This window comes from Musca vetustissima, unplaced genomic scaffold (assembly GCF_032173495.1).
Source record: "Musca vetustissima isolate MV318-11 ecotype Yass unplaced genomic scaffold, APGP_CSIRO_Mvet_v1 utg15261, whole genome shotgun sequence".
In the NCBI taxonomy this organism is placed as follows: domain Eukaryota; kingdom Metazoa; phylum Arthropoda; class Insecta; order Diptera; family Muscidae; genus Musca; species Musca vetustissima.
This window is the reverse complement of record NW_026884740.1, coordinates 12,835-40,797: the sequence shown is the minus strand read 5'-3', so window position 1 is coordinate 40,797 and position 27,963 is coordinate 12,835. Positions and strand designations below refer to the sequence as shown.

At 35.2% G+C, this 27,963-nt stretch overlaps 2 protein-coding genes across 2 annotated transcripts; both read right to left on the bottom strand.

Moving 5' to 3' along the window:
• Window positions 1-440: 440 nt before the first annotated feature.
• LOC133331720 (probable isoaspartyl peptidase/L-asparaginase GA20639) lies at window positions 441-1,543 on the bottom strand. Its single transcript, XM_061540097.1, has 2 exons — window positions 1,123-1,543; window positions 441-1,021 (listed from the first exon to the last, which is right to left on the bottom strand). The coding sequence occupies exons 1-2, from the start codon at window positions 1,541-1,543 to the stop codon at window positions 441-443; spliced, it is 1,002 nt and encodes a 333-aa protein (XP_061396081.1).
• Window positions 1,544-4,842: 3,299 nt separating this feature from the next.
• LOC133331719 (glutathione hydrolase 1 proenzyme) lies at window positions 4,843-27,650 on the bottom strand. Its single transcript, XM_061540096.1, has 6 exons — window positions 27,646-27,650; window positions 14,135-14,293; window positions 10,311-10,525; window positions 8,148-8,541; window positions 7,402-8,080; window positions 4,843-5,133 (listed from the first exon to the last, which is right to left on the bottom strand). Exons 1-6 carry the CDS (start codon window positions 27,648-27,650, stop codon window positions 4,843-4,845), a joined length of 1,743 nt encoding a protein of 580 aa, XP_061396080.1.
• Window positions 27,651-27,963: the final 313 nt, after the last annotated feature.

Sequence of the window (27,963 nt, the reverse complement as noted above, 5' to 3'; positions counted from 1 at the left end):
TTGATATATTGGAATTTCGTTGGGTGGAAAAATGGGTCCATTTTCAAAAAGCTCCCATATATCTCAAATAACTGGGTAATCTGGGGAGTTTTGGTATTTTCTTTTTTTTTTAATTAAAACGGCTGTAATTTGTTATTTTGGGTTCTCATTGGGTAAAAATATCTTAAGTCTCGCCATAGACCCTTATAAAATTACCTTCAGTATTCGTGTTTCATACGAATTGGCTATATCATATAATTTAGGTTTGGTTTAGTTAGTCACCTGTTTAGTTAGTCACCTGTTTCTTCTACGAAAGTATATACAAATAAAGATATTTGTATATACTTTCGTATTACATAATTTTTGTAAAAAAAATTAACAATTTTATATAAAATAAAACGTTATAAATTTATTCAATTTAGTCTTTAAAAATTTCTTTAAGAAGTATTAACTTCTCTCTTTTACAAATCCTCTTCGAATTGTTCATTTTTATTTATACCCGAAAACAATCGATTGCCCTTAACATAGGCATAAGCCATGCGTCGCGAAGTCCAGTAAATGCCCACCTTACCCGTGGCATCAATTGTTATAGCACCACCGGTACCCACTAAACGTTCCGTCATTTCATTACAAGCTTCCTCCGTCGCTTCCTGGGCCGTCTTATTACCATATTGTATTTTGCCCAATATTTTCTGTGCCAAATTATAACGCATAATTGTTTCACCATGCCCTGTTGTTGAAACGCCGCCAATTTTATTATCAGCATATGTACCACAACCCAGTAGAGGGGTATCACCAATTCGGCCAGGCACTTTTCCAGTTATACCACCTGTGGAGGTGGCAACAGCAATGTTACCTTTCGCGTCAATGGCCACAGCGCCCACTGTACTGCCAGATTCACCAACTCGTTGTTTTCCCTCGTCTTTGGTAGATTTTTCGGCATCAAGTTCAGTGCGAGAAAATATAGTATCCAAACCTTTTGCTTGTCGCTCCTTAAATTCTTCCAATGCCCGTCGTGCATCATCTGTTACTAGGGAACCATCTAGAATGAAGAAAAATAACAATTTCAACATTTTATATTTTGGGAGAAGTGAAAATTCGTCTAAATACCATCTAAATCTTGTACAACACCATCTCACTCACCTGGCAATTGTTCGAATCCCTGCTCCAGGGCAAATTTCTGTGCCGCCGCACCGCCCAAAAAGGTGTGATTGGTCTTGTGCATAACATAGCGGGCCACCGATATAGGATGCATTATATCATGTAGCAGAGTAACACATCCTGCCCGCAACTTATCACCTTCCATGATGCTAGCCTCCACCTCAGCCTTGCCATCCAAATTCAAACATGCACCATAGCCAGCATTAAAATTCTCATCACATTCCATAGATCGGACAGCTGCTTCGACGGCATCCAAGGCATTGCCTTCACCGCCATTTGGTGGAATCAAATGTTCAATGGCAGAGCGTAAGGCTTTTTTCATACCAACCAATTTGCCCGGTACACGGGCATCGGTAATATCACCCGCACCGCCATGAATCAGGAGTATTGGTTCGATGGACATAGTTTTTCACTTCTAATTTTTACGTTCCAATCCGTTATGTTATGGTTCCTTTGTGACTGGCCGTAGGTTATTGTTCCAGAATTGCTTACTTGGTTTGTGGCTTCTTTTTGATATCTGCTATGTTGTTGTCACTCCTTATCAGCCAATTGCATTTATAATATTTTTCCATCGGATTTGTTTTTGTTTGCAATATGACCGGTTAGAGAGGTTTTGTTTACATTTTTTTCCTTCTTTGTTTAAATTTGCAAGGCAGAAATGCCAGATTGGCTTGCATTTACATGCATTCATAAATTTCTAGCATACATTTAGGCGTTGAAAAATAAATTAGTTATACGTTACGTTAATTAGTAATATTATTGTAATTCATAGAAAATCGGTCGTTAATAATACCCTCCAGCAGATATATCTTTAAAATTTCGGATAAGCTATGAAACGACCAGCGGACCATTTTTGTTTTATAAGAAATCACAAGGTCTCCTTTTCAGCAACCCAATTGCAATTCAGAAAAGGTGACAGTTTGTCGTGTGATCTTTTTCTTGTTGAAAAAGGTCATACGATATTCAAAGGTGAACAGAAATGACAATCTTTACACCAAAGAGTATATGTTACTCGCCGACGACATAGACATAATGGGTCGAACATTGCGAGCGGTAACAGCCTTCTTTGAACAAATTAAGAAGGGGTCTGCCAATGTTTGGCTGTCTTATGGAGGCAAAATTTGCCGTAACGTATGGAAATCTGTCTAGGATAGAGTGTGTTAAGTTTCATTGAAATCGGATCAGATAAAGATATTACTCACATATATATTTTCGAGCGATTTTAAATAAATGGTGCACTAAATTCCCATGTTATGTCCTATTGAGAACAAATTTGGCATATCGTAATGAAATGAGTATAGGATAGAGTGTGTTAAGTTTCATTGAAATCGGATCAGATATAGATATACTTATTTAACTGGCTTATGACAGAACGGATGTTCCATAAGCCGAGCTTAAAGAAGATTTGCAGGCGCGTCAGTCTTCCCCTTCTGCGTGAACCATCACTTGATTCGCTTTTATATGCCTTTTGAGCTGTGGTATCTTCATCCATTCTCACAAGATGGCCTAGCAAACGTAGTCGCTGCAGATCGATCCGCCATTCGACGGCGATATTCACCATCGACGCAAATCATTAAAATTTTTTCTCTCAAACACTCCAAGAGCTGCCTCATTTGCTTACGCAAGTACCCATGCTTCAGATACATAAAACAGCACGGGTACCTCGAAGCTGTAGTTTTCAAGTTCCACAGTTGGTCCAAGTCAACTGAACGTCTTGCGCGTTGATAACACCAGCTTGGTCTTTTCGCCATTTACTACCAGTACCGCTTCTCAATTCGTTCAAAGGTGGATGTTACCGCTCGCATATGCTATATGGCGCACTGAGTGACATTTGTGTTCACATTTGCATCTCGTATGCCCTTTTCCAGCAGGATGTTAAACAGGTCACAACTTTCACTTTGTCTGAATCCTCGTTTGGTATTGAAGGGTTCCGATAGGTCCTTTCCGACTTTAACTGCTGATCTTGTGCCACTTAAAGTTATCCTGCATAGCCGTATTAATTTTACAGGAATGCCAAACCCAAAAATGGTTTTAAACACCTGTGAACGGATGTCGAATGCGGTTTTATAGTCGACGAATAGGTGGAATGTGCTGATATAATTTTCGTGGGTCTTTTCCAGGACTTGGCGCAGATTGAAAATCTGGTCAATGGTGGATTTGCCAGATCTGAAGCCGCATTGGTATGGTCCAATGATGTCATTGACCATTGGCTTCAATCGTTCACACAGCACACTGGATAGCACTTTATATGCGATGGGAAGGAGACGAAGAGGGAAGAAGGCACATATCGCTGAGGTTCCAATCATTGGGCATGCATTCATCTAGCCAAATTGTACTAGTAATCAGCTGCTGCTAATCCATCGGCACCTGCTGCTTCATTGTTCTTCAGCCGATTATTTGCTACTCTGACCTCATCTTGGCTAGGTGGTATACACTCTATACCGTCATCTCTTATTGGTTCTGGGGTATATTCTTCGTCTATTTGATACCAGAAGCTTTTTTTGATATCAGAAGCTTTTTTGGTTTGGTTTTCTTTTTCGTTGCTTTTTCATTGTAGAAGGGGGTTTCCGAGTGTGAGCAACTAAACCGACGCCTCAACACTTTTGTTATAGTTCTTATGGGTGAACTCGCGGCACATATCAGCTCACTATTTCAACGGATGATGAAAGTAGCTACCCCAGCTGACACCGCGTGGGGGTCAGTGTCCACAATTGAGATGAAAGAGGGACCAGGATAAGCCTGGGATTCGCCATGTTAAAGCCAATCAGAGTCGTTGCTTGGTAGCTAGCATCCCCTACGTCACCCCAGATATAGATATAGCTCCCATATAAATCGGACGGAAATGACCAAATCGGTATTGAATCAGATTCTGATGTATAAAATACATATATACTCTATGGGGTCTCTGACCCATCAAATTTTGGTCCACATTTTTTTTTATAAAAATTACTAGACATTTTAAGTATTTTTTTTATAATTTCATTTATTAAATTCAGTATTCAACACGTATTCTGTGCATTGTTTTATGTTAAAAATTATGTATATAAAATCATTAAGTATGTAAGAAAAAATATATATTCATATAATATATATATATTCATATTCATTATGGGGTCTCTGACGAATGTTTGAAGGTGTTTTGAAGTGTGTTTAAAACCATCAAATTTTGGTCCACATTTTTTTTTTTTTATAAAAATTACTAGACATTTTAAGTATTTTTTTTATAATTTCATTTATTAAATTCAGTATTCAACACGTATTCTGTGCATTGTTTTATGTTAAAAATTATGTATATAAAATCATTAAGTATGTAAGAAAAAATATATATTCATATAAATATTATTATAGAAATAATTCTTAATACAACATTTTACTACTAATCCCTGACTCGTGGTATTATGCCTAACGATCGGCACAATATGAATAATCACAACCAAAATCGATATTGATATGAAAACATGAAATACGTAAACATATCAATAAATTACATACAGGCAAAAAACATAAAATCTCTTATATAATATTTACAAAAAAAGTGAAAAATTAATATATAAATATATATTTAAAAAAATATATATACGAAATACTCGTACACATTATTAAATACCAATTTTAATACCATTTCTATTTTTTGGGGCGTGGTTGGTTTGGCAATACTTGTGGTGCGAGTCCATTATTTTTCTATTCTTTTTTCTACTTTTCTTAATGTTGCATTTTGTTGCTAGCCTGTATGGTGGCTGTGCTGCCAACACGACGACGATCGAAATAGGGTTCTGGCACTCCAGTCCGTACACCAATGGCTGTTAGGGCAGCAAAACCACTGCCCTCGGGTGACACTTGCATGGCATGTCCCACCTTAGTTAAATAATTACGAATCTCAATGGGGACTTCAGATTCGGCGTCAATTCGCATCGGAGCCAATTGATGGTGTAAACGGCCATCGTTAACGGCTTGTTCCATTGTTTCGTTGAATATTAAATATTTGATAATTGTCTGGAAAAGGAAAATAAAATGAAATATTAAAAATATATATATGCAAATTAAGTTAGGTTCGGACAAGCCGAACTTCTTATACCCTTCACCAGAGTTAAACAATGCAAAATATCAAAAATCGATACAAAAGTTTCGATCGATTTTAGTATTTTGAAAGGTAAACCGTTGCCAGAAGCATGCGAAATACTAAACTGAAGGCACTCAGGTTGAAAAATTGGATTAGGACCTTGTAAGAGGGGATATGTATGGTCTTGGACTAATTTTGAAAATCTTCTGCAAAAAAAAAAATATTTACCCACCAAGATCCCGGAATGCTCCCGAAACATTGTAAATATAGTCACATCGTTTGAAAAATGCGCCGATGACCATCAAAACACCTATAATAGGCTGGACCTTTAGATGGGCGGATAGGTCAAAGTTTCGATCCATATTTATAATTCTTGGCAGGAAGATTTACGACTTAATGAGAATAAAAAATATATAAATATAGGCTAGTCCGCAGAAAAAAAGCTGCCTAAGCTCCCAAAAATATCGAAATTCGGAAGGCACCTTTATAAGGGGACTATACCAAAACGTGGATCGATCGGGATAATTTTTTGTGTAGGAAGGTTTGGCACCCACTGAGAACACAATATCAATTTTAAGCTAGTTTGGTTGGAAATTGTGCCTAAAATCCGCATAATACCGAATAATGGAGGGTATCCTTGTATGGGGACTACTCCGAAATAAAAAATATTTACCCACCAAGATCCCGGAATGCTCCCGAAACATTGTAAATATAGTCACATCGTTTGAAAAATACGCCGATTACCATCAAAACACCTATAATAGGCTGGACCTTTAGATGGGCGGATAGGTCAAAGTTTCGATCCATATTTATAATTCTTGGCAGGAAGATTTACGACATAATGAGAATCAAAAATATATAAATATAGGCTAGTCCGCAGAAAAAAGCTGCCTAAGCTCCCAAAAATATCGAAATTCGGAAGGCACCTTTATAAGGGGACTATACCAAAACGTGGATCGATCGGGATAATTTTTTGTGTAGGAAGGTTTGGCACCAACTAAGAACACAATATCAATTTTAAGCTAGTTTGGTTGGAAATTGTTCCTAAAATCCGCATAATACCGAATAATGGAGGGTATCCTTGTATGGGGACTACTCCGAAATTTGGGCCAATATTCATAATTTTTGGTAGGGAGATTTTCTATCTAATGAGAACCAAAAATATGTAATTACAACCAAATCGGTTGGAAAACTTGCATAAACTCCCAAAAATACCGAAATTCGGGGGTGCCGTTCTATGGGGTCTATTCTAAACGTGGACCGATATTGAAAAATTTTTGATAGGTAAATTTGGCAGCACCTAAGAACCCAAAATACCAAATTAGAGTCCATTCGGACTTGCCTCAAATTCGTAAAATATCGAATAAAGGGCGACATCGTAATAAGAGGCCTAGCTCGAGACTTGATTCCGAAGGTACCGTTATAAGGGGACTATACCAAAACGTGGATAATTTTTGGTAGGTAAATTTGACAGCACCTAAGAACTCCAAAAATATCAAATACTCAAAAAAAAAAAAAAATACCGCCAAATTGGGGGTACCCTTATATGGGAGCCACAACGAAACTTGGACCTATACTCATAATTTTTGATCGGGAGATTTGACAACACCTGATAACCCCAAATACCAAATTAGAGCCACTTGGATAAAAACCCCTTCCCTTATATGGGGGCTACACTGAAAACTTCGAAATTCCGAATATTCGAGGGTTCTGTTATATGGCGCATGTAGTAAAACGTGGACCGATTTTTATAAATTTTGGTGAGAAGATTTGAAAACCACTGAGACAATCCAAAATATCAAATTACAACAAATTTTGTCGGAAAAATCGCCAAAATAACCAAAAAGGAGGATACCTCCAAGTGAGAACTGAAAACACTTGTGCTAATTTTTATCATTTTTGATAGGTGAACCGAAAATAATAAATAGTTGTTTTTTATAAAAACAACAAACTGGGATTAAGCCTGACTATTTTGCAAAAACAAAATGAACCGAAAATATCTAATTACAACCTATTCGGTTGGAAAACATAACAAAATACCGAACATTTGCGAGGTATCCTTATATGGAGCCTATAGCAAAACATGGAACGGTATTTGCAATTTTGTAATCCAAATTAAATTTCCGATCTAGAAGAGTACCTCAAATATTTCGACCTTATGATGGAAAATAAAAAAAAAAAACAATTTTTTGAATCCTTACCGCTGCCACCGAAGTTGTAATTTTGGTACCGCCGGCAGCACCAACCAACATCTTTACATTTCCATCTTGATCGAGTATAATAGCGGGGCACATTGAGGACATTGGCCTCTTGCCAGGTTTAATGTAATTCGCAGGTGATGCGGGTACACCAAAGGAATTAATAAGGCCGGGTGTCGAAAAATCATCCATTTCATCGTTCAAAATAATACCAGTACGTGTCGAACGTACTTTGGAACCAAAATAATTATTAACAGTACTGGTAACAGTAATGGCATCACCATTTGCCGCCAACACAGCCATATTGGCAGTACCATGATCCTCCTCCACGGTGAAATTGGCACCATAATATTCAGTATCATTGAAAGTCTTATCGTCGAATATCAATTTTCGAATCTCGTCAGCAAAATCTTGACTAATCATTTTCTCAAATGTTTCCTGGATAATATCGTGCATTTCCGGGTCGTTTTCCATGTCACCCAAATTGCTGCGATGGCCATAGGCATGCTTGAAAGTTTCCATAACACGTTGCCAGTAAATGGGGCGATCTTCGGTATACAAATCACTCATCACATTCAAAATGAAGGCCAACAAGGCACCGCTGGAGGGTAGGGGTGTGGTATAGAGTTTATAGCCACCCGTGACATTGGCCACCACATGATGGGTATTCTCCCATTTGACCCTAGGAAAAATAAATTAATTTGTAATAAACAAATATCAAATCTGTTATTCTCTCAATTCCCACTCACTTGTAATTCTTGAGATCATCCAAGGTAATAATACCACCCATAGCCTGTATATCCTCAACAAACATACGTCCAGTCTCACCACCATCATACATTTCCCCAGCACCATTTTTAGCAATTCTCTCCAAGGTATCGGCCAATGCTAATCGCTTTAAATAATCACCCTCCTTGTATAGGCTACCATCTTCTTTAACGAAAATTTCCGCCATCGAAGGTTCGTCACGAATTTGTTTTTCCTTAGAGGCAAGAGCAGATGCCAAATATTTCGATACCCAATGCCCCTCACGACACAATTTTATGGTGGGTTGAAAGAGTACACTCCAGGGTAGGCGGCCATATTTCTGATGCATTTCCCAATAGCCAAGAATTTCTCCGGGTACTGCACCAGCCAGGGCACCTAAGGGAAGAAAGGAGTAATTAATTTTAAATGGGTAAATCGGAATGGAGATATTTTTTGCTGATTAAAATTTTTGTTGATAATATCCTACAAAAAATGAAAGAGAAATCGCATCGACATTGTCTACAATAATTTTCTAATAAATCGATGTTTTCGTGTGACCGTTAACTAGTTTTCAATTAAAGTGGTTCCATAAGAAAATACCCCAGAACCAGTAAGAGATGGCGGTATAGACTGTATAGCACTTAGCCACGACGAGGTTAATCGGCTAATGAATAATAAAGGAAACAGCACATGTTACTCGCCTACGCCGATGATATCGACATAATGGGTCGAACATTGCGTTCGGCATTCCTACAGCAGTTAAAGTCCGAAAGCACCTCTCGGAGCCCTTGTATACCGAACGAGGATTCAGACAAGATGACAGTTTGTCGAGTGATATTTTTAACATTCTGCTGGAAAAGGTCAAACGATATGCAAATGTGAACAGGAATGACAATCTGTATACCAAACAGCATATGTTACTCACCTATGCCGATGACATCGACACAATGGGCCGAACATTGTGAGCGGTAACAGCCACATTTGAACGAATTGAGAAGGAGCAGCACAGTATTTTACTCGTTGGCAGATTGACACATACAGATTGGCCGAACAGAAGCGAAATATAATTCTGAACTAACTTCGCCGTCAGGATAATGCATACAGATTGGTCAAACAGGAGTGAAATACGCTTCAATATTATATTGGTACGCATGACGCTAGATATAAAGATTGGGTGATATTGCAGATAATATTCGAAATGATTCAAAGCGTTAATTTCGGCAAGAAGAGCATGACAGGTATTGCTTCCTGCATCCACTAAGGAGAAGATCTTCATATAACAGAAGACCCAAAGCAGCACAGCATTTAACTCGTTGTCAGTGTGATACATACAGATTGGCCGAGTAGAAGCGAACTAGGATTCTGAACTAACTTCGTCGTCAGGATGATGCATACAAATTGCCCGAACAGGAGCGAAATATAATTCTGAACAAACTTCGTCGTCAGGATTATGCATACAGATTGGCCTAACAGGAGCCTAGTACGATTCAGCACACACTTCGTCATCAGGATGATGCATACAGATTCGTTGAACAGGAGGGAAATCAAAGATCAAAAATGGGCTTCGACTTTTCAATAAAAAACCCGATTTATCGAAAGTAGAATTACTTATCCCTACGCTGATTGGTGCATTTGGTATACTGACCAAACCAATTTTTGACCTCTTATAAAGCAAACTTTCGATGGTATTATATTATGCGGCGAAAAAGTGAGAACTTTTATAAGGTGCTTTTTTAATGCACAATTTTGCCATTTACTTTGGGAAGTGAATATCTTTCCAGAACATGCCGATGTTCGATGCAATATCAACCTAGGTTTTATATATGGGATACCTTTCCAAAGCACGTTGGGAGAGATCGTCATGGTAATAACGAATAACATTCACATAGAGGTACCTATAATCGATCTACAATTGGGTCGTTCCGAATGGAACTAGTTCAAAGGAACTATTCCGCAAAAGGAAGATCGGTACTAAGATCGGATATTTTTAGTTCATTTTGCTCTAGTAGAACTCATTTATTAGTTTCATATTGTCCAAATCACAAATGTGTTTTCCAAGTCCAGACAATAACATTTGAAGTTTTCATAATCAATTTCCAGAAAAAACTCATTGTTCGGAAAACTAAGACGTAATTAAAATAGTTACTTAGCACTTTCACACTTACCTGTTACCGCCGATTGTCCAACAAACATATCTTTAGTGGCTGCAGCCGGTGCAGATTCACGAGCAATCAATGTTTCGATTTTACGTTCAGATTTCTTATAAATTGTAGCAACAAAACCACCGCCAATACCCATGCTATGCGTTAAAATGACACCTTCACAGAGTAGAGTGGCAATGGCTGCATCCACCGCGGTACCACCATCGGTTAACATTTGGCTGTAAATTAAACAAACAAGAGAAAAAAATATTTGAGAAAAAAAACATTTTAAAGGAATGTATTTTTGGAAAATAAATAAAAATTAACAAAAATCGAATTTCTGGAAACAAAACACGAATATACCCTTTTTTACAAACTCTTAAAACAATGTTGAAATAATACCTGACTTTAAAGTCTTTTTCGATTTGCTGTCCAAAAAGAAACTCGGTCATCCATTTAGTTTCTTTTTCAGTTCAATCGTTCCATAGCACTCATCAATGAACGGGAAAATCTAAATTGAACGGTTGGATCAAAAGAAACTAGGTGAACGACATCAAAAAAGGGTACGACTAGGTGAATGATAGAAGTAGAGCTACCGATCGTTCCTTTCATGAATGAAGCAGTTAGAAGCAAATTTAAGTACTGTACTTTTTATTTTCTTAAGAATATATTAAATTAATATAGAAGGCAAAGAGATTTTGAGTAGAGGAAGATTTGCTTGTCGGAATTTTGAAAAAAAAAAAACAATATACACTCTGTAGAAAATGTCTGCGTACAACCTTGCGCTTTACTCTATAATGCTCGAAAACCAATTTTCTACACAAGATTATATCAAACGCTGGATTTTAGGTTTTTTTTGTCAAAAACCTATTGGTTTTGCATAGCTTTCTGACGTTTTAGACGTATGTAATATACGTCGGAAATGTATGTCATTTACGTCACTGTTTCTGACGGACCATCGCTGTACACAGGTAACTATTTTTATCATATCATTAATTAATAGAATGAAACGGATTTCCTTTGCCAAGGAGCATTTAAATAAAAATGCTGGATATCATGGCCGTGTTGTACGTATAAAGCCCTTCATATCGTTAATTAATAGAAACGGGTTTCCTTCGCCAAGGAGCATTTAAATAAACTTCGGGTGTTTTGGGAAAAAGTTATTTTCTCAGGCGAGAGCACGTTTTGTGTTTTTGGAATCAAATGTATGACGAAAAAAGGGTACGGCGCTTGATAATAGCAACTTTGTATCGATTGTGAAACATGACCGGGCGGTGCAATATATGGGGATGTATGGCTAATAGTGGCGTGGGACAATTGGAGCTCATCATGTCTACTATAGATAAATATGTGTACCTAAATATTTTAAAGGCAAATTTGAAGCGGAACGCCGAGAAATTGAATCTGAATATCGACTACTACTTCCAGCAGGATAATGACCCCTTACACACTACTGACATAGTTAAGTTTTGTATACTCTAGAATGTCCCTAAACAGCTTCGAAAGCCGCCACAGTCCCCTGATCTGAACCCAATAGATCACCTATGGGATGCCCTGGAACGACGAATCCGACATCGCAAAATTACCTCTAATACGAAATAAAGTGATTTCCCATCGAATCACGGAAGAGATAATATCAATCTCAGGTGCCCATGGGTTACCATCCGAACTATTCAAGACTGGTGGTGGTCAGATGCTGGTCAGTAGCATGCACCAGCTGATTAGTACAATGTGGCTAGAGGAATGCATGCCCAATGATGCGAACTTCAGTATCCCGTGCACAAAAAGTAGACAAGAGCCAACTATAGAGCAATACATATCCTTCCCATCGCATATAAAGTGTTATCCAGTGTGCTGTGTGAACGATTGAAGCCAGTGGTCAATGACATTATTGGACCATATGAATGCGGCTTCAGACCTGGCAAATCCACCATTGACCAGATTTTCACTCTGCTCCAAATCATGGAAAAGACCCACGAAAAAAACATCGACACATATCACCCATTCGTCGACTGTAATGCCGCATTCGACAGTATTATCCGTTCACAGGTGTTTAAAGACATGCTTACGTTCGGCATTCCTGCAAAATTAATACGGCTATGCAGGATAACTTTAAATGACACAGTTAAAGTTGGAAAGGACCTATCGGAGCACTTCAATAGCGAACGAGAATTCAGACAAGGTGACAGCTTGTACACAAAAAAACACATGTTACTCGCCTACGCCGATGACATCGACATAATGGGTCGAACATTACGAGCGGTAACAGCCACCTTTGAATAAATTGAGAAGGAGTCTGCCAAAGTGGGTCTGGCAGAGAGAAGACCAAGCTGATGGTATAAACGCGCAAGACGTCCAGTAGACTCGGATCAACTGTGGAACTTGAGAACTACAGCATCGATGTAGTCATAGATGTTATATACCTAGGTACCGCCATAATGACATCAGTTTTACAAGATCAGCACTTAAAGTCGGAAAGGACCTCTCGGAGCCCATTAATACCGAACGAGGTTTCAGACAAGGTTATAGTTTGTCGTGTGACCTTTTTAACATTCTGCTGGAAAAGGTTACACGAGACGCAAATATGAACAGAAGTGGCACTCTGTACACGAAACAACACATGTTACTCGCCTACTCCAATGACATCGACATAATGGGTCAAACATTGAGAGCAGTAACAGCCGCCTTTGAACAAATTGAGAAGGAGTCTGCCAAAGTGGGTCTGGCAGTAAACGGCGAGAAGACCAAGCTGATGGTATCAACGCGCAATACGTCCAGTAGACTCGGACCAACTGTGGAACTTAAAAACTACAGCTTCGAGGTAGTTAAAAAATGTATATTCCTTGGTACAGACATAAATAAAACGAATGACATCAGTTTTGAAATTCGGAGAAGGATAGTGATGGCAAACAGATGCTACTATTGTATGAGAAAACAACTCAAAAGCAAGGCCACCTCCCGCCAGACCAAACTCCCACTCTACAAGACGCTGATACTACCTGTGCTCTTATACGGATCTGAAGCATGGGTACTTACGCGAGCAGATGAGGCAGCTCTTGGAGTGTTTGAAAGAAAAATTCTCCGAAAGATCTGCGGACCGATCTGCGTCGACGGTGACTATCGGCGTCGAATGAACCACGAGCTTTACAATTTATGAGCGGACATCGACATAGTCAGTCGTATTGAGCTGCAGCGACTACGGTGGCTAGGCCATGTAGTGCGAATGAATGAGAATGCCCCGGCTCAAAAGCGGCATATAAAAGCGAGCCTACTGATCCCGCAGAAGGGGAAGGCCACGAATTAGTTGGAAAGATCAAGTTGAAGACAACATCTTGGAGCGTGGTATTTCAAATTGAAGGAGATGCGCGCAAGACCGACGCAATTGTAAATCTTTTTTGAGCTCGGCTTATGAAACAACCGTTCTGTAACAAGCCAGCATAGTCATATGTTATTACATTAAGGTGTGGAGTAAAAATGAAATTCTAAATAAAGTAAGTTCCCATTGAACCATGGAGCAGATAAAATAGTCCACGTTTGTTTTATTTCAAAAGATTTGGGTCATTTCGGTACGAACTAGTTCCAAGGAACTATGTCATCTAGTTCCTTTTGAATCAGTCATTCCTTTTTACTCTAGTACACCTTGTTCCTCCTTTTTAATCAGTCGTTCATCTAGATCTTCCCGTTCATTTACCGAATCCGTGTATAATTGAACGATTGAACAAAAAGGAACTATGGAACTAAATTAATAACATATTTTCTTTTGCAGATCGAACTTCTTCAGGAACGAGATTATCCAAGTCTACGGGAGTCATTAATTGATCTAAGGCTTTAAAGTAAAATCGACTTACCTTCCAATTTCGGCACATCCTCTGCCATTGGATACAACGGCACCAACGATAAGTGCATCATTACTACCCTTTAGGCCAAATACCAGACCTAATACCACCGCCAATACAACCAAGGCGGCAAGGGACGCCCATATGGCGATCTTTTTATTTATGACAATTCTGTAAAGAATAAAAATGGTTGATTATAATTTATTGTGCAAGTAGTAAAATATTACAATTCCATAACATTATTAAAATTCAAATAAAGCAGAAGGCACAGAAAATATAGATTAAAAAAAAAATAAATCAAATATATATTTCAATAAAAAGGAGGATAAAATAGGGTCTCTATACCATATATAAGCATATAAAACATTTAATTTTTGAATTCCCTGACCTCTACCTCAATTTTTACTTTTCCTTAGACCGGAAACCTTTTTCTAGACTCTAGATCTTAAATCGTAAATGTATGTATTTTTGAATAATGAGTTGTGCTATCTTCCTGACCCATAAAAAATTGGAATTTCACCCAACACAGTAATTTTCCATCAAGATTATAAATCTTCTATTACTTTGCAACCTTTTTTTAAATCTCCTTGTCGCCTTAGCTCTATTTTCTATGTACTTATCTGATATAATAATAATGACATGACGTGCTTAACGCCGTTCATTGCGATAAATCACTCGTGATACTGATACGGAGAGAGTGAGAAAAAATATATATACAACAACAAAAAATTTAATCGCGTGTCTTAATAAGATAAGGTTGAATCTGAACAAAAAACCGCGGTGATAATTTTTATTTAATTGTTTTCATTTTTCAAAAATTCAAAAATTTAATGCCAAATTGGAATTGGATGGACTTTGAATTTCCCTGTTAAGGGAGAGGGGAAAATAAAGGAGTTATGTCCAGAAGATCATCTAAAAATTGTCCGTAGACGGAAGAGTTTTTGTAGAACTTCTATAAAAATCGAATCGAAAAAGTATATATAAAATTGTGTATCGAAATCGAAAAATTCCCTGTTCGAATTTTGTGCTTATTGCCAATATTCTATTTAACTTGGCCACACTTATCTGAAATTCCAAAGAATATTCACTTATCGCTTCATAAAAAATGAGAGTCATTAAAAAATCGATTGAAACCAGTTTCTGTTTACAGTTCTCAATAGTACTTCAAATACCTTTAACTATTCTCAGGTGTCATAAATCTTCCTCCAATTTGTCATTAACTTACAATGCACTTCTATTAGAAAAAATATAATTTATTGTGTCCGCGATAGTGGGATATTACTTGAGTTGAGTGTGCAAATAATAATGACGTAGTCGAAAAGGTAGACAGAAACCTTTTCAAGACATTGATTTTTACATTTTTTCATGATGTGAATTTTTTTGAAGAATATTTTTTCAAGGACCACTACAATAGACGTGGATTTTTTAAAGAATATTTTTTCAACGACCACTACAATAGGCGTGGATTTTTTAAAGAATATTTTTTCAAGGACCACTACAATAGGCGTGGATTTTTTAAAGAATATTTTTTCAAGGACCACTACAATAGGCGTGGATTTTTTAAAGAATATTTTTTCAAAGACCACTATAATAGGCGTGGATTTTTTAAAGAATATTTTTTGTCAACGACCACTATAATAGGCGTGGATTTTTTAAAGAATATTTTTTGTCAACGACCACTATAATAGGCGTGGATTTTTTAAAGAATATTTTTTGTCAACGACCACTATAATAGGCGTGGATTTTTTAAAGAATATTTTTTGTCAATAGGCGTGGATTTTTTAAAGAATATTTTTTGTCAACGACCACTATAATAGGCGTGGATTTTTTAAAGAATATTTTTTGTCAACGACCACTATAATAGGCGTGGATTTTTTAATGAATATTTTTTGTCAACGACCACTATAATAGGCGTGGATTTTTTAAAGAATATTTTTTGTCAACGACCACTATAATAGGCGTGGATTTTTTAAAGAATATTTTTTGTCAACGACCACTATAATAGGCGTGGTTTTTTTAATGAATATTTTTTGTCAACGACCACTATAATAGGCGTGGATTTTTTAAAGAATATTTTTTGTCAACGACCACTATAATAGGCGTGGATTTTTTAAAGAATATTTTTTGTCAACGACCACTATAATAGGCGTGGATTTTTTAAAGAATATTTTTTGTCAACGACCACTATAATAGGCGTGGATTTTTTAAAGAATATTTTTTGTCAACGACCACTATAATAGGCGTGGATTTTTTAAAGAATATTTTTTGTCAACGACCACTATAATAGGCGTGGATTTTTTAAAGAATATTTTTTGTCAACGACCACTATAATAGGCGTGGATTTTTTAAAGAATATTTTTTGTCAACGACCACTATAATAGGCGTGGATTTTTTAAAGAATATTTTTTGTCAACGACCACTATAATAGGCGTGGATTTTTTAAAGAATATTTTTTGTCAACGACCACTATAATAGGCGTGGATTTTTTAAAGAATATTTTTTGTCAACGACCACTATAATAGGCGTGGATTTTTTAAAGAATATTTTTTGTCAACGACCACTATAATAGGCGTGGATTTTTTAAAGAATATTTTTTGTCAACGACCACTATAATAGGCGTGGATTTTTTAAAGAATATTTTTTGTCAACGACCACTATAATAGGCGTGGATTTTTTAAAGAATATTTTTTGTCAACGACCACTATAATAGGCGTGGATTTTTTAAAGAATATTTTTTGTCAACGACCACTATAAATATTATTGCGGCACGTGCATGCGTTTATCTTCAGACATGTAATTAAGCATAAAATGTATTTTAAGGGGGGTTTACGATTCGTATTAATTTTTATTAATCATATTCAACAAAATTAGCGTCATACGATTAAAGAATTAAGAAAAAATACTCAGATTTTTTTTATTTATATTAATAAGCGGGTCAAAGTTTTAATACCTTAAATATATAAATCTTCCGCAAGCACCTCATACATCTCCAAACCTTATACAATTTTATAATTTTTGTGATTAGAACCTTATCAAATGATTATAAATATCCCTCCACCTTTTCAAATCACTTCCCCTTAAAACCTATAAGCTGTCATACCACCGCCAATTAATTATCCCTAATAGTGATAAATTACTTCATTTTTTTTCTTACCTGATTCCTCGAATATTTGTGGTACAAATACGTAATTTAATAATCATAATTAAAAAACTTGTATTCTTTAAGAGTCTTGTCAATTCTTGAACAATGAGAGACAGCCACGAGACAATTATTATTTTTTGTTGTTGATGCTACGAAACAATAAAAAATTGACACTTAAGATAAGAGCTGTTATTTGACGTGGACGAAAGGGAAAAAATCCAAAACAAACAAGTCATTTACCCTACGTAGCTTATCAACTAAATAAAACTAGATGTATGTAGTTAATTAGTCCAATATTGTTTCTTTTTTTATTTTCAGAATTATCAAGATAGGAAATGACAACCAGCAACAAATTGGGAGACCTAACGTAATAATATTTTTGGTGTAATATTACAAATAATTGAGATAACAAGGTGGTATTTTGGCCTTGAAAAAAAAATATTTTAAGAATTTGAGATTAAAAAAATATTCTTTTAAAAAATCTACGCCTTATGTAGTTTTTGAAAAAATATTCATTAAAAAATCCACTCCTTTAATAGTCCTTGAAAAATATTCATTAAAAAATCCATTCCTTTAATAGTCCTTGAAAAATATTCTATAAAAAATCCACGCCTTGTATAGTCCTTGAAAAATATTCTGTAAAAAATCCACGCCTTGTATAGTCCTTGAAAAATATTTTTTAAACAATCCAAGCTTTTGTGTGTTAATCTCTTTAAATAATTTTAAAAAGTGCTACTCCATGAAAAAAAGCTTTCTTAAAAAAATGCACGCATCATTCTGCAGTTCGGATATTTTTAGCTCGTTTTCGCAAACACATACTGGTGAATGGTAGACAATAAATATTTACGAAAATGTTATTATCTCAGGTGGTTCAAAAATTGTGTAATGTAGGCCTCCATTAAAACAGCTGCAAGGCCAATAACACTTCACCAATATTTAACGGAATGAATGTGACGTGTATGGGTGTATTCCCTTTTCAGAACTTATTGTTTATTTTCGTTCTTTTAAATTTAGATCACGTTTTATGCAATTTTTTTTAGCCAGAGCGGCAACGTGAGTTATGACTTCAAAACTAAACCGATTCAAAAAAAAGTGGTTATTGTTTTAAAAATCAACTACTAAGACAGACAAATGAAAATTTAGTTATTTAGAACCAGGGTTCGAAGAATCATTAAAATACGCTCTTTCTCACGAATGCTCACGGCAAGAATTCGAATGTTTTCAATTTATCGCGAATGATAAAATTACAATGAATGAACAAACATTTGCAATCTCTTGCGAATGTTCGCATTGCACTAAAAATTGACGTACGATCAAATTTCGCTGCAAGCGTCGTCGATTCGTTCTTTTGCGAGCATTTTTGCTGAAGAATGTTCTTTTGAGAAACTCAAAAAAAAAGTTCGCGAATGCTCACGAACTGTTCAAAACAACAACAAACAAAAATATCATAAAAAAAGTAAGCACACACAACGAATGAACGCGTGTGTAGCAGAAAGTGTTTGGAATAACAAAACACATGTCCAACAAATATTGAGTTCACGAACGCTTGTTGTTGTTGTTGTTGTAGCAGTTTATATGAATTGTATGTTTTCTGTTATGTTTCCTCCAGTTCTGTCTCCAGATTCAGAAATGCAGCTACCTCCACTGGCTGTAACCACAGATCTTCCGGAGTGAGGTGAGTAGGTTTGGCTGGGCAATTGAACAAGTGCAGTGTGGTATGAGGGCCTGTACCACATGCTGGGCAGACATCCTGCACCTGGCCATCAATCCGCGCCCAATACGAATTGAGCCCGGAATTGACAACGCTTGTTGTTATTCTTGTTGCTGTTTTCAGCATTCGCGAGAATTCGGAAACGTTTTCTTTCATTCGTGAGAGAATGTCAGAAAGAATTTCAACCACCAAACTAAACGAACGATCGTTGCTGTGTGCTCTCACTCGTTTGTTATGTGTGTGCGAACATTCTTTGGCGAATGCTCGTTTGGTAAAGAATTTATCGTCATAAATTCATTCGTAGAATGAGCACAAAACGAAAAGAATGTATTTTAATTCATTCGCGAGCGAATTTTTGCGCACTCTGTTTAGACAATAATACAATAGTTGAATAAACTTCAACAGGGTTCTATAATCTTAGATTTGTTTCAGAAGAAATATTGCCAGAAAACGATTTCGTCTGTTTAAATTGTTTTTTTGTCACGTGAAATATTTCAAATCACTTTCATTTATCCAGGTGTCATTACAATGTACTTGTAAGTAGGCTCAATGTGACTCTCTTTCATTTATCAATGTCTTGGTGAATTTTTTAGGTATGGCTTAAACAATTTTTTTGATGGTTATTTGAAATTTTGAATTATTAAGAGGTTGCAGACGAAACAATTAAATTTGACAGAAAATCTGACATATTTGTTATTTTGATAATTAATAAAATACATGAGAATGTTCGTGAATACAGTTAATTAATTACTTTATTAATTATAAATAACACCAAAAAAAAAAAAATATTTAGTAGTCGAAATTAGAAAAAAAAAAAATTAAGCAACATTGGGGTTTTTTATAAAAAATAATTGACAGAATTATCAGTGTCAAAATGGTAAATAGGTAAAGCGTGGATTTTTCAAAAAATATTTTTTCAGGAACTATGACATGTGTGGTTAAAGAATACGTTTTAAAAAACTTGAATAAGCGTGGATTTTTAGAAGGGTATTTTTATATCCTTCACCACACTGTGGTACAAGGTATTATATATTTGTGCATATGTTTGTAACAGGCGAAAGGAAACGAGATAGACACATGGTTCATTTTAAGAATATACATAGATTCACTTTCTGAGTCGATTTACGCATGTCTGTCTGTCCGTCTATGTATTTTTGTGAACAAAGTACAGGTCGCATTTAATATCCGATTTGGATGAAATTTGGCATACGTCACTTATTTGGCCTAAGGACGAACCCTATTGAAATTGGAAAAAAATCGGTTCAGATTTACATATAGCTCCCATATATATTTTCGTCCGATTTAAAGTAAATGGTGCACCAAAGTCCCTATATATCTTTCAATTTGCACGAAATTTGGCATAGCGTACTAAATAAAGTCTATAACGATGTGTGTTAAGTTTCGTGAAAGTCGGTTCAGATTTAGATATAGCTCCCAAATATATTTTCGCCCGATTTTGTGTAATTGGTGCACCAAAGTACCTATAAATCTTTCGATTTGGACAAATTTTGGTATAGGGTACTGAATTAAGTCTAGAATGATGTTGCTTAGCTTCGTGAAAAGATCCATAGCTAGGCCGATTGACACAGCGTACTGAAGTAATATAAATTATTCTCTGGCAAGTTTTCCTGAAATCGGTTCAGATATAGATATATAACAAAAAAGCGGCGTCTGTTAGGATACATATGTAGAATATACCCAAAGTGGTGAATGGTATCATATAGTCGGCCCAGTCCGACTTTACTACTTTCCTTACTGGTTTCAAGTGACTAAGTGTAGATTTTTTTTAAATTATTTTTTTTTTAATTTTTACTATTTTCGCTTTTTTTATATTTTGTGGACCACCATAGGCGTGGATTTTTTAAAAAAATATTTTTTCAAGCAAAAATATTTGAATTTTTTTTTTGAGGAATTGATGGAAGATTTTAAGAATTTTTTTCGACAACTATGTTGTCAGTGTATTATAGCTTTGTGCAGCCCCAAAAGTTTGTAACGACGCGAAATATTGGTCCTAGACCCACCTCTAAGTATACCGGTCATATCTCGACTAGCTGAGTCGATCTAGACATGTGTGTCCGTCCGTCCGTCCGTATGTCCATTATAACTTGTAAACATGATACAGGCCATGTCTGTTTTGATAAAGCATGTCTGTTTTGATAAAGATCGGTCAATATTTAGCGGGTTAAATGAACCCTGACTTTTGTGTGAAAAGTGACAAAATTTGTATTCTATGGCGTATATATTTACTCCTGAAGGACATAGACCCGAGAAGTTGATAGTACATCCACGAGTAGATGTTGACCTTTAAATTGATACCAATTATATTGTCGTATGTGCTCGGATGTGTGAGTTACACTTAAATATTCACAGGTGCTTACGTAATCATATATTATTTAGTGATCGCTTTGATATGTTCCGTGAGGTTCCAGTTATGGTCAAGGATAATGCCTATAATTTTCGGTGATGATCAGATAATAAATTTGGGATTTAGTGGAGCGAAAACTTAATTTTTTTTGAGTCGATCTATAGGCCACAATCGAAAGCCGAAAATCACAACACAAGCCACGGTGAAGGGAATATGGACAAGTAATTAGAAGGACTGTACTCAATATTAGTAATATTTGTTGACCTCTAGTCACTCAAGAGGGTGCAAATATTAAAGAATATGTTTTTGATTACTAACACTAAACGTGGTTTTAAGAACATATTTTTTTAGAATTAATATAAGGGCCACCAATAGTCGTGGTTTTTAAAATATATTTCGAGGAACATGGATTATTTAAAAAATATTTTTGAGGACTAACACAAGACTTGGTTAAAAAAAATACGAGTAAAGAATATTTTTCAATTAAAAAAATCCAATACATTTTAAAAGCAACGATTAGGAACTCCAATACATTTTAAATACAAGGACTTCTAATAATTTTGTCCGGGAATTTAAAATATTCAAAAAGTTGTAAAAGTAATAATTTTTGACGTTTATTATTGTTGACCTTTGGACTTTATTTTTTATTCGTTGTGGATTTGAAAAAATTTAAGAATTGCTACAAAAATGGATTTTTTAATATTTTGTACAATGATATGATTTTTTATTGTTTTGACTATTACTTGATTTGATTTTTTTAAATCCAGTGGTTGATGAAAATATGTTTTTTTATTTTTTTTTACATTTTGTAAGTCTAATTATACACATTAATTACACATTAATTATACACAATATTGATCATGTATGGCTATTATACCATTCACAGATAGAGTACTTTGCCCCGACATTGTGGTCACATTGTAAATTGATATTCTCCAGCATAAAAAAATAAAATTTATGATCATTTAATATCACTCCATTGGTATTGGTCTATATAAATCAAGATTTCATAAATTTAGATAAGAAAATTGATAGGCTGTTTTTTTTTTTTGTTAGCAAATCACAGCAGTGATTAAACCAAAATTTATCGCAATTTTTATAACAAATTATAAAATTAACATTTCAACAATAACAAAAATGTAAACATGCATAAATAACAATTTGAAATCTATAAATTTATGTATATATGGTTTTTAAGTTTTTTTTTTCTATTTTTTTAAAACGGATAAAGTCGACGGGGTATTTCATGTCATTTTAGTAGGTCATCAAAATAATTCAAATTCGTACTACGATGTATGGGGTAAGTATTATGCGAATGGAATTGGGTTTTATAACAAAACAAGTTGGGATATTAATTTGACAAAAATTTTCCATTGCCCTGTATTCAATTTAAATATGCCTATATGTTTTTATGGCATATTTAAATTGTAAACAGACCTATGGGAATTTTTGCCAAATTAATATCCCAACTAGTTTTGTTATAAAATAGGACTTGTTGGAATTCGAAAACTGCCATACACATTGGTAAATAATTTTAAAAATTTCTCAAGCAAAGCCTAGTTATTTTAGAAAAAACTACCATGGCCTTAAAAATTTGAGCAACATTATTGCTATTTTCCTTATAGTGATAATCATTATACCCTTCCCCACTCTGTGGTGCAGGGTATTATGTCTTTGTGCATATGTTTGTAACAGGCAAAAAGAAAACGAGATAGAAACATGGTTCCTTTTGAGAATATGAATAGACACACTTTCTGAGTCGATTTACGCATGTCCGTCTGACCGTCCATGCATTTTTGTGAACAAAGTACAGGTCAGATTTATGATCCGATTTGGATAAAGTTTGTCATAGGTCACTTATTTGGCCCAAGGACGAATCCTATTGAAATTGGGAAAATCGGTTCAGATTTAGATATAGCTCATATATATATTTTCATCCGATTTAATGTAAATGGTGCACCAAAGTCCCTATATACCTCTCGATTTGCACGAAATTTGGCACAGCGACGTCTGTTAGGATTCATCTGTTGAATATACCCAAAGTGGTGAAGGGTATCATATAGTCGGCCTCGTCCGACTTTACTACTTTCCTTACGGGTTTTCAAAAATATCGTTCGTAATATTGATAAACTCATCTTCCAAAATCAAATGCCTATTGCCGTCATTATTCGATATTTACTCTCTTTACCTCGCTTTGTTTACATTTATAATTGTAATGTCAATATTAAAAAAAAAATGCCAACAAATTTTGACGAATCTGTTGGAATTTTCTTTCAATTACTTATCTTTGTATAGATATGTATTGTTGTTTGCTATTTTTGTTAAACATCAAATAAAGCAGACAATTAAAAAAATTAAACCACAAAAAAGCAACTGAGAATTACAATAACAATTTTCAATGTGTCGCAATTATTTTGAAATCATAAAAACGAGAAGAGAACAAATTTCATTTTTTCTCAAAGTGCATTCACTGTGATTTTAAATAGGGATATTAGTATGTAATGAAAGAACTGAGTCCAAAATACAAAAAAAAAAAACAGTAAGGAAAGTAGTAAAGTCGGACTGGGCCGACTATATAACACCCTTCACCACTTTGGGAATATTCTACATAGTCTCCTAACAGACGTCGCCTTTTTCAAAGAACATTGACATGAAATTGTCACGTTATTTACCTTAAATCGTACGAAAATATATATGGGAACTATATCTAAGACTGAACCGATATTCGTGAAACTTAACACACATTATTCTAGACTTAATTCAGTGCGCTATACAAAATTTCGTGCAAATCGAAAGATATATATGGACTTTGGCGCTCCATTTACCTTAAATCGGACGAAACTATATATGGGAGCTATATCTAAATCTGAACCGATTTTCACGAAAATTTACGTACGACATTCTAGATTTAATTCAGTACGTTATGCCAAATTTCGTGCAAATCGAAAGATTTTTAGGGACTTTGGCGCAACATTTACCTTAAATCGGACAAAACTATATATGGGAGCTATATCTAAATCAGAACCGATTTCAAGAAAATTCACGTACGACATTCTAGGTTTAATTCAGTACGCTATGTCAAATTTCGTACAAATCGAAAGATATTTAGAGACTTTGGTGCACCATTTACATAAAATCGGACAAAACTATATATGGGAGCTATATCTAAATCTCAACCGATTTTCACGAAATTTAGCGCACATCATTATAGACTCAATTCAGTACGCTATGTCAAATTTCGTGCATATCGAAAGATATTTAGGGACTTTGGCGCACCACGTACCTTAAATCGGAGGAAAATATATATGGGAACTATATCTAAATCTGAACCGATTTCCACGAAACTTAGCACACATCTTTCTATACTTAATTTGGTACGCTATGCCAAATTTCGTGCAAATCGAACGATTTTTAGGGACTTTGGCGCAACATTTACCTTAATTCGGACGAAAATAAACATGGAGCTATATCTAAATCTGAACCGATTTTCACGAAACTTAACACACATCATTCTAGACCTAATTCAGTACGCTGTGCCAAATTTCGTGCGACCTGTACTTTGTTTACAACAGACGGACGGACGGACTTGCATAAATCGACTCAGAAAGTGATTCTATGCATATTCTAAAAAGGAACCATGGATCTATCTCGTTTCCTTTTGCTTGTTACAAACATATGCACAAAGATGTAATATCCTGTACTACAGTGTGGCGAAGGGTATAAATATATTACAGAATTCTGATTTTTTGTCTTCAATTATAATAATTGTGATCTTCTAATTTTCTCCCATATTTTTTATTCTGGCATCCAGCTCCAGTTTTTGAGAATACCTCTTCCATGGGTCAAAATTTCCTACCAGCCAGTCCGAGAACGGGAAATTATCTCTTGGTCTCTGATTTTAAAATATTTTGAAGATCAAGTCATGGATAGAAAAAAAAGATTTATTTTAAGAATAAATTTCCTTCTTCTTCTTCCAGCTTACCTTCATTTTTATTAATAGGTTAGATTCAGCAGTAAGCGAACATGTATACATAAATATTTATTTGTGTCATTCGCACATATTTATTTTTTTATAAATCGTGACTATTAATTTTCTATAGTAAATATTAGCTATTGTAGTGGGTAATGAGTTGTTTTTACCTTAATAAGGCACATGTTTTTTTGTTCATAACTTATTGAATATATTACATTCACCTTACATACAAACGATAAATAAGTATGGAAATTAAATGTTAATTGAGGGAATCAATTAAATTCAGTTCTGAAGCTGTTGATATTTTACATGGTTGTAGCAGTCGTTTGCAATAGTCTTAATGGGCACAACAAGAAATCCGCAAATAAACACCTACACATTCCTTGAAAAATATTAAATAGTCTAAATTGCCTCAAAAATGGTTAGAAAAAATATTCTTAAAATATCGACGCCTATAGTAGTACTTATAAAATATTTTAAAAACTCCAAATTTGTTAAAATTCTTGAACAAAATATTTAAAAAAAAAAACCACGCCTGTAATAAATTTGAGCGGAGCGGTACGGGGGCCGACCATACGATTTTGCGGATTTTTATATTTTTATGATATTTGCGCCCTCTTGCCCAAGGTCAAAAACACCTCTTCCTTACACAGACATATATTCCGAATATTAATAATATTCAGTACACCCCTTCGAATTACTTGTCGCGATTCCCTTCACCGTGGGTTGTGTTGTGATGTTCGGCTTTCAACTGTGACCCATAGATCGACGCGAAAAAACACAACAAATTAAGTTTTCTGTCCACTTCGTCCCAATATTATCATATGATGATCACCGAAAATTATAGGCGTTGTCCTTGACCACATCTGGAACTTCATGGAAATTTTCAAAGCGATCAGCGCTATATTTCCGACCTCTAGTGTGGTAATGAGTTACTAATGAGTTACTAAATATGTTTTTAACAGGTGCTTACACCTGTTAATTATTTATGTGTAACTCCCACATCCGAGTACATACGACAATATAATTGGTATCAATTTAAAGGTGAATCACTCCTCTTGGATATACTATCAACTTCTCAGGCCAATGTCCTTCAGGGGTAAATCTATACGCTATAGAAAACAAATTTTGTCATTTTTCACAAAAATTCAGGGTCCATTTGACCCTTTAAATATTAACCGATCTTTATTTATTATTAATATTAACCGATCTTAAACAGGCATGCTTATTCTTTGGCCCGATCCCCTTCTCCATGTAAAATGTTCGCGCCATAGTTGCGGTCTCTGGAGCGACCAGAAAAAACGACAAAAAACCGATCTGTACCAAAACCAATAGGGGTCTTCATTGGCCAGAACCTATCCTACATGCAAAATTTCGTGAAGATGGGTCCATAACTGTGGCCTGTATCGTGTTTACATATTATAATGGACAGACGGACGGACACACATCGATCGGTATACTTAAAAGTGGGTCTAGGACCAATATTTCGTGGCCTTACAAACTTTTGGGGCGGCACAAAGCTATAATACCCTGACAACATAGTTGTGTAGGGTATAAATACACGCATTGTAATCCTTGAAAAAATATTCTTAAAGAATATACGCCGTTGGACCCTTGAAAAAATATTCTGAAAAAATCAATACTTTTTGTTAACCATGGGCAAAATTAAAAAAAAAAATCCACCCCTTTTGGAATATTTAGAAAAATATACTTTATAAAATTCTTTAAAATATTTTTTTTAAAAAAATCCGCATGAAAAAAAAATTTAAATATTCAAGTGCACATCGCGAATCGTTCATTTAATTGATGAGAACATTTTTGTTGCTGTAAAACCCAAAACTTTGAAACGTATTTTCCAAACAAAATCAATAAAAACCCGGTAATAGTGGATTAAAAAAAAAAAATAAACAACAACCAAAAATGCGACATGTCAAGGGGAATAACACTAATGACAATTTTGGAAAAAAATCACACAGACACACACACACACAGCAGCAAAAACATTATGGAAACACAATTGTCATAGTCATTGAATTGTGATTATAGCCATTGGCTCTAAAAGTTGCTAATCACACAATTAATTGGTTATTTGAATATTTCCCATTTGTAATAGTATTTTTTTGTTCCTATTATTTATTTATTATTTAATAAAACATAGAGGGATGGAGAGAGATCACTTATTGTGGTAGAACATTTCTGAACAAATTTTAAATGGGAACGAGTTTTTTTTCTATTTTGTGGAGACTTTTTCTGTTCTCCAGGTTTTCCATTTCAAACTCTACACTCGTTTTTTTTTACGTTGTTGTTTTTTTTTTCAAATTACTTCACTTACTTCATTTTTACACGTTTCTTGTGTAGTTAATACAAAAATTTACAAAATGTCCTTCTATGGTATTTGCAAAGAAATTTCGATACACTTTCTATCCGTTTCGACCGTGTATTTACAAGAACAAATAAAAAAACACCGACTTAAAAACGACAACACCACAAACACACGCACACACTTTGTTTTTGGCCAAGTGGCATAGAATAATTATTGACTTGTTGTTAACACGATCGATCGATTTTTCCACGTCCGAACGCACAACCCTCACTCGATCAATTCGTTGGCGGACTGAATGTGGCGCATTTACACGTTAAATGGTTTGCT

Coding starts and splice junctions, on each gene's coding strand:
- LOC133331720 (XM_061540097.1), bottom strand. CDS start 1,543: ATGTCCATCGAACCAATACTCCTGATTCATGGCGGTGCGGGTGATATT. Junction 1,022..1,122: donor GGGATTCGAACAATTGCCAG/GTGAGTGAGATG, acceptor TCTTCATTCTAG/ATGGTTCCCTAGTAACAGAT.
- LOC133331719 (XM_061540096.1), bottom strand. Junction 8,542..10,310: donor TGGACAATCGGCGGTAACAG/GTAAGTGTGAAA, acceptor TTCTTCCCTTAG/GTGCCCTGGCTGGTGCAGTA. Junction 5,134..7,401: donor TTACAACTTCGGTGGCAGCG/GTAAGGATTCAA, acceptor TTCCTTTTCCAG/ACAATTATCAAATATTTAAT.